This window comes from Hyalella azteca, unplaced genomic scaffold, assembly GCF_000764305.2.
Source record: "Hyalella azteca isolate HAZT.00-mixed unplaced genomic scaffold, Hazt_2.0.2 contig7710, whole genome shotgun sequence".
NCBI classification, from domain to species: domain Eukaryota; kingdom Metazoa; phylum Arthropoda; class Malacostraca; order Amphipoda; family Hyalellidae; genus Hyalella; species Hyalella azteca.
This window is the reverse complement of record NW_025937828.1, coordinates 20,500-26,226: the sequence shown is the minus strand read 5'-3', so window position 1 is coordinate 26,226 and position 5,727 is coordinate 20,500. Positions and strand designations below refer to the sequence as shown.

General features: G+C 38.9%; 1 protein-coding gene across 1 annotated transcript; it reads right to left on the bottom strand.

Moving 5' to 3' along the window:
• Positions 1-503: 503 nt before the first annotated feature.
• On the bottom strand, positions 504-5,453 carry LOC108673250 (U4/U6 small nuclear ribonucleoprotein Prp4). Its single transcript, XM_018161048.2, has 7 exons — positions 5,279-5,453; positions 4,162-4,495; positions 3,529-3,679; positions 3,006-3,171; positions 2,323-2,458; positions 1,448-1,756; positions 504-1,304 (listed from the first exon to the last, which is right to left on the bottom strand). The coding sequence occupies exons 2-7, from the start codon at positions 4,459-4,461 to the stop codon at positions 807-809; spliced, it is 1,560 nt and encodes a 519-aa protein (XP_018016537.1). The 5' UTR covers positions 4,462-4,495; positions 5,279-5,453; the 3' UTR covers positions 504-806.
• Positions 5,454-5,727: the final 274 nt, after the last annotated feature.

Here is a 5,727-nt window from a genome sequence, read left to right as displayed (position 1 = left end):
AGATAATTTTTCTCGGGAATAACAAGAAACAATTCACTGACACACTTATGAGAATTAAGTATCACGAATACCGACTTACTTCAAATTGAATCAGAAGTCTAACAGTAAATGTGATTAACACATCCTGATTAATCTCAAATGATAAAATGAAGCTCAAAACCAACTATAACCAGTATCCATATATCTATCATACAGAGTACAAAAGATGTCTAAGTCCGAAAACGCTTGATTTTATTTTTCCATTTTAATGACCGATGGTACATGGTGATGGATGGCTCAGTGAAGTTGAAATGCAAAATTTCAATATTTATTGGAGGGCGACAAAATGTGGTGTTAGGAAATTCCCGCTTCCTACTAAGGAATGAACGAATATTCTGAAGAAGCAAAAATTTCTAAGAAATAGGTAATCAATTTTCACCGCGGGTCAATCCGATTCTAATAAATATTTCAGAATACGACAATACTGTGAGGAAGATGCCAAAACTGGAGTAAAGAAGACAAAAGCCGAGTAGAAGTATATTTACAACCTTCATAGTGCCGGATTGAAAATGGACGTTAATTTAAAACTGAAACGCGGAAAATAGTAAAAAAGGCATTTGCTTCTTTGAATTATGTAAAATAGAATTAGATAGATCTCACACAAATGATGACGATTCTATTCACGTTTCAAAATGTTTTACGTTGTAGTAATGTAGGAGATGAACTACCATACCCGATAGATGCATTTAAATCCTGTGCTGGTCTACAAACGTAAGGGTTTTTTTGTACTATAATAAGTTTAAACGTAAAAAAAAACAATTATAAAATTAATCAGGTCCCCAAATTTTATAAGTCTTATCGAAGGCGCCGGTGGCAATTGAGGTGCCATCAGGGCTGATATCGACACTCATGATTTTATGGCCGTGCCCCTGCAGGGTCCTGAGGGGCTGGCAGACTTTATGAGGCCACAAGCGTACCATGCCATCGTAACTACACGTTGCGAGGTATGACCCGTTGCACGGCTCGTATCGCACTGCAGACACAAGCTTTGTGTGCGCTGGCAACGTGAGAATCGAGACACGTTGTCGTACATCCCAAATGCGAACAGAATTATCCGCGCTGCCAGACGCCAGATGGTAGCAATCAGGAGACCAGTCCACGGACAAGATGGCACCTTGATGCCCAGCCATGAACATCACGCAGCGGCCGGTACGCAAATCCCATACACGACCGAAGTTGTCCATGCCGCCCGTAGCGGCCAGTGCGCCGTCTTTCTGGAAACTGATCGAACACACGCCCTTGCTGTGCCCTTCTTGGAACAGCACCTGTGTAAATGATGCGAGGAATTTATCATTCTGATGATTCTCTATATTTTAGACTATACAGAGCTTAAATAACTGAACGTGGGTGTGTACTATTCGTATTTTCAACAAATAAAAACAAATTGGAGTGAATTTTACTGAATTACCTCTTCCCCCGCTTCAACGTCCCAGAGTCTCCAGCTGGCATCATCCACGGTGACCGCCAGAAGTGTGCCGCAGGGATGGAAGGCGACTTCAGTAGCCCTGGCGCCCACGCTGGGGAGGCTAGCGATGCACGACTCGGACTCCAGCCCCCAGAGCAGCACGGATCCGTCGCGCCCACACGACGCGAGGTTCAACTGGGCAGGAGACTGTGAGATGCGGGCTTGGGGGTGCCACGCTAGGCTGTCCACGTGACCTTCGTGGCCGCGGAGAGAGCGGCTGCCGTCACGACCATCGTCTGATACGTCCCATACCTGATGTGGTGACTCAGGTCAGAGTGGACTCCTAGGAATCGTGTTTCATATATTCAAATTTTTTCTAGACTATCTATCTCATCATTTCCAAAATATTAGCTGAATATAGAAGATAAATCTAGTATCAGATAATAAGATCGAATATACACTTATTCAAATATTAAACCTCCAGAATTCAACCTTGCTTACTTTGACCGAAATGATGTTTGAATGGAGTGTTAACAGAGATATCTTCCATGCTTCCATTTTTACTATTTACAAACACTCCATAGCAGAACAAAGTTCAAATAGTAGAATGATACATAAGTTATGGTAAAATTATCAGACTGTTGTACGAGAGGTAACTACTTGGCCCATTACGAGGCATCACAACAATAGTAACAACCACTCATACAAGAAACTTCAACCCTGCTAGAAATTTGTCTAAATTTTCAAATGTTCCCATATCGCAAAATCGTAGAATAAACAGATTACGATGTACAAGATCAAGATCGTGATGTCCAAGTATTCGCTCATTACATTCGGTGAACTAAATCACGAAAGAAATAACGAAGGCTGACACTGACCTGCACATTGCCAGACCAGCTTGCGGTTGCCAGCTGCCGACCGTCAGGACTAAACCTGACGCAGCTCACAGGGCGAATGTCGGCATTCTGGCTGATAAGAAGCTGGTAGCGACGTAACCGTGCTGACGTTTCCTGTCTGACAAGTGGAAATTTATTATAAATGAATACAAATTTATTAAAAATGAAATAATATGTCAAGGACTACATGATGTGAAAAAGTTTGACTAAAAGGTAGTAAATTCAGTCGTGAAAAACACCAGGGCAAAGTTTTATCAGGAGTGGAATCTGATTTATTCAAATAAATCAGATTGTAAAAAGTAAATTTATAAAACTAACAATGATCTGATTTGTTTGAAGACGGTTAAAGAGTTGACAAGTAGCATGAAGATTGTGATCAGGGTAATGTTGTTGTTGTAATCACCCACAGAATCTAATCCAAGAAGTTAACTACCGTATGTTAATAAGTGCGATTAACTTTGAAAACTCAACTGTGAAAAACAATTAAATTGATTGAGATCTATTATTATTATTATATATTATACTATTATATTAAATTTATTGGGATCATACATTAAATTCATTCAGATTAAAATATTCATTCATTTTTGGGAAAGATTTTAAATCTGTAATGAGGGAGAAGGGTCACTGTCAGTGGTATAAAAAGGAGTGATAAATGTACAAACTTTTGGGCTGTGATGAGAGTAGGGTCGGCATTGAGGGCTCTTTCTTTCTCAAGTCTATCACGTGCCCGAGGTATTGAATACTGTAATAAATTCTGACGCACTTCTTTCAGTCTCTTGGGTCCTTCATGATACCAAGTTTCTTCTTTGCGACGAACGGAAGGCAGCTCTGAAACAAAACCACCTTTTAATATGAAATAAATAAAGTTTTCTCTAACAAAAAATAACATGAGATTAGAGTTTGCTTCATAGTAATATCATTGGATGGAATAGAATTGTAAACTTTTCACTGACTCAAGCAAGCTAACTGCCTTATAGTTCCAACATTGTAGATAATATGCATGATATATGATGGGGTTTACAAAATTCCTTAAAATATCAAATTAAAATTGCGAAATTATACAGCCCAAAAATGTTAAAAATTCTCAACATATTGCAGAAATGCAAAATTAATAAATGTATTGCTGAAATAAAACATGCAATCAAACAACAGAACATATTTTTACCATTGACAATACAAACAAACCCTGCTTTGTGACATGCTGCTGCTGTTGTTGTTGTTGCTGCTGGTCAGTAGTGAGGCGGGACAAGAGGTCTTTAAGACGATCCCTGCGTTCAGCCGGACCTTCACCAAACAGACAGAACGGAGCACCATGCTGGCGCAGCACAGCTCCGACCTGCAAACCATAAGCATCTTTATGAGACTATTGTTAGTGAGGGTAGTTTGGTCAGCACATCTTATCCCTCTTATTCGTATTACCGAGTACATACATTTATTACATTACCTATGTCTCTTTTGAACTATTGAATGTTTTCTATATATTATTGTTCTGGGGTTGATCAGATAATCAACGGTGGAAATTAATTAATATATATTATATATTAATAATAATATATATTTTGTTAAAAATATTCCAGACAAATATTTTTCCACATGCTCGACAGAAAAAGTTGGCACTGTAGAACAAAAAAATGCTAACAGAATATGAATAAATTATTGCAGAATCAACATCAGAATGGTGAAAACTTAACCATTCATTAAAATTTAAAGAGCTACCTATAAATATTGAATACTTAAGCAAGACAAGGTTGAAAATTTTGTATGAAACAAAGTATTGCTCAGACGGAATTAATCTAGCTATGCGTTACATATTTTTACCTCTGAATCCTCAGTAGGCACATGCATTTGTCTGGCCCTTCTCTTCCTCTCAAACTCCTCCAGCAAGGCAGCCTTCTCATCCACAACTACAGGACTCTCATCCACATCAACATAGTCCTGAGCACCATCAACTATGTTGTCTTGTCCAGGGGATCCATCAGATGTGGTGCCTGGTGGTGGAGGGGGTGGAGTGTCTGTTCTTGACCTTGGTGATCCAGGAGGAGAATAATCATCTTCTGATTCATAACTGTCAGACCCATCTGAGTCTATCACCATGGGAGAATCTTTACCTCCAGACATTTTTGAACAATAATTTATACTGCATACAATTTATCTGCAACAAAAAATAACATTAGATGTTAACATTTAACATGGCTGCAAGTGATTTCAATCAAGCAAGGATAGTACCTAGTTTTAAAAAATAATATAATGAATCAAAGTTGGTCAATTAGGAAAAAATATAACTCAGTATTCACTGCAGTGAGTGACAGAGAGTGCATTTTCTTGTCGACAAAAAAGTGAGTCACGGACAGACGGACGGATGGACATGGCAAGCACAATAGTGCATTTTTTTCAGAAATGAGAAAATGTGCTAAAAATTCAAATTGCCAAAGGCACGAGTAAACAATTTCCATCTCTTGGATTTTGCATTGTTAGAACAAGAGATTAGCCAGGCAACAAGTACCTATGTTACTGAAGTTGCACAACGGAAGCATAAGATAATACGGCAGCCATTTCCATTTCTAATTCCAGTTTATTTCTACCAGGAAAAAAATTACATTTGACAGACAACCGTTTATTTTCTCCAGCTGATTTTCCACCAGACCAAGACATTGAACTCTGATTAAAGGTCTAAATTACCTCTCTGATTATCCGCAAGACTTAAAAAAAATTAAAGATTATCTGCAAGACTTCTAGCCGCTTCAACTAGGCAGAAGAGGCTGTTTCATACAGAACACTACCATAAGCAATCTTGGCTCTAATGTAGGCACAGTAAAATATGTGCAAGAAACAGGATCTTTCACCCCAGATTGGAGATGCCATATGTTTAAGCATATCCACATGTCTCAACAGTCTCATCACATCAACACACAGATAAGTAAGGTGAGGAACCCACTTGTGACACAGGGTGTTGAGCATCATTCCAAGAAGCTTGTGCTGATCAATGCAAGTATGTGATATCTTGATAAGGATACCACAGTACTGGTACATTCACCCATTAGTAGTGAAATAATGGGAAACTGTTTTTTGGATATTCACAACCAAGCCTCATGTTGTACACTATGAACAAAACTCATTCAAGTATCTCTGCATGAGAGATTTGGCATCATGCATGATTGGGCCATAGCAACAAATGGTGGTATCATGTGCATTACTGCATAAAGCAATATATCTATGCCAACAAGCTGTGGGTTATTCCTTAGCATAAGATTGAAGAGAAGGGGACTTGGTACGGCACCTAAAGGCCTCCCCACCAACATGGGAAGTGACTCCAACAGCACTCCATTCACTCTAATTAAAGCAGTGCAGGAATTCATGTAAGCATGAAGCCATTGTGAGTAGTGA

Excerpts from the sequence above, each read along its gene's own strand:
- LOC108673250 (XM_018161048.2), bottom strand. The coding sequence starts at position 4,461 with ATGTCTGGAGGTAAAGATTCTCCCATGGTGATAGACTCAGATGGGTCT. Across the intron at positions 3,680-4,161 it reads TGCCTACTGAGGATTCAGAG|GTCGGAGCTGTGCTGCGCCA; the intron begins GTAAAAATATGT and ends TATGGTTTGCAG. Across the intron at positions 2,459-3,005 it reads ACTCTCATCACAGCCCAAAA|ACAGGAAACGTCAGCACGGT; the intron begins GTTTGTACATTT and ends TCCACTTGTCAG.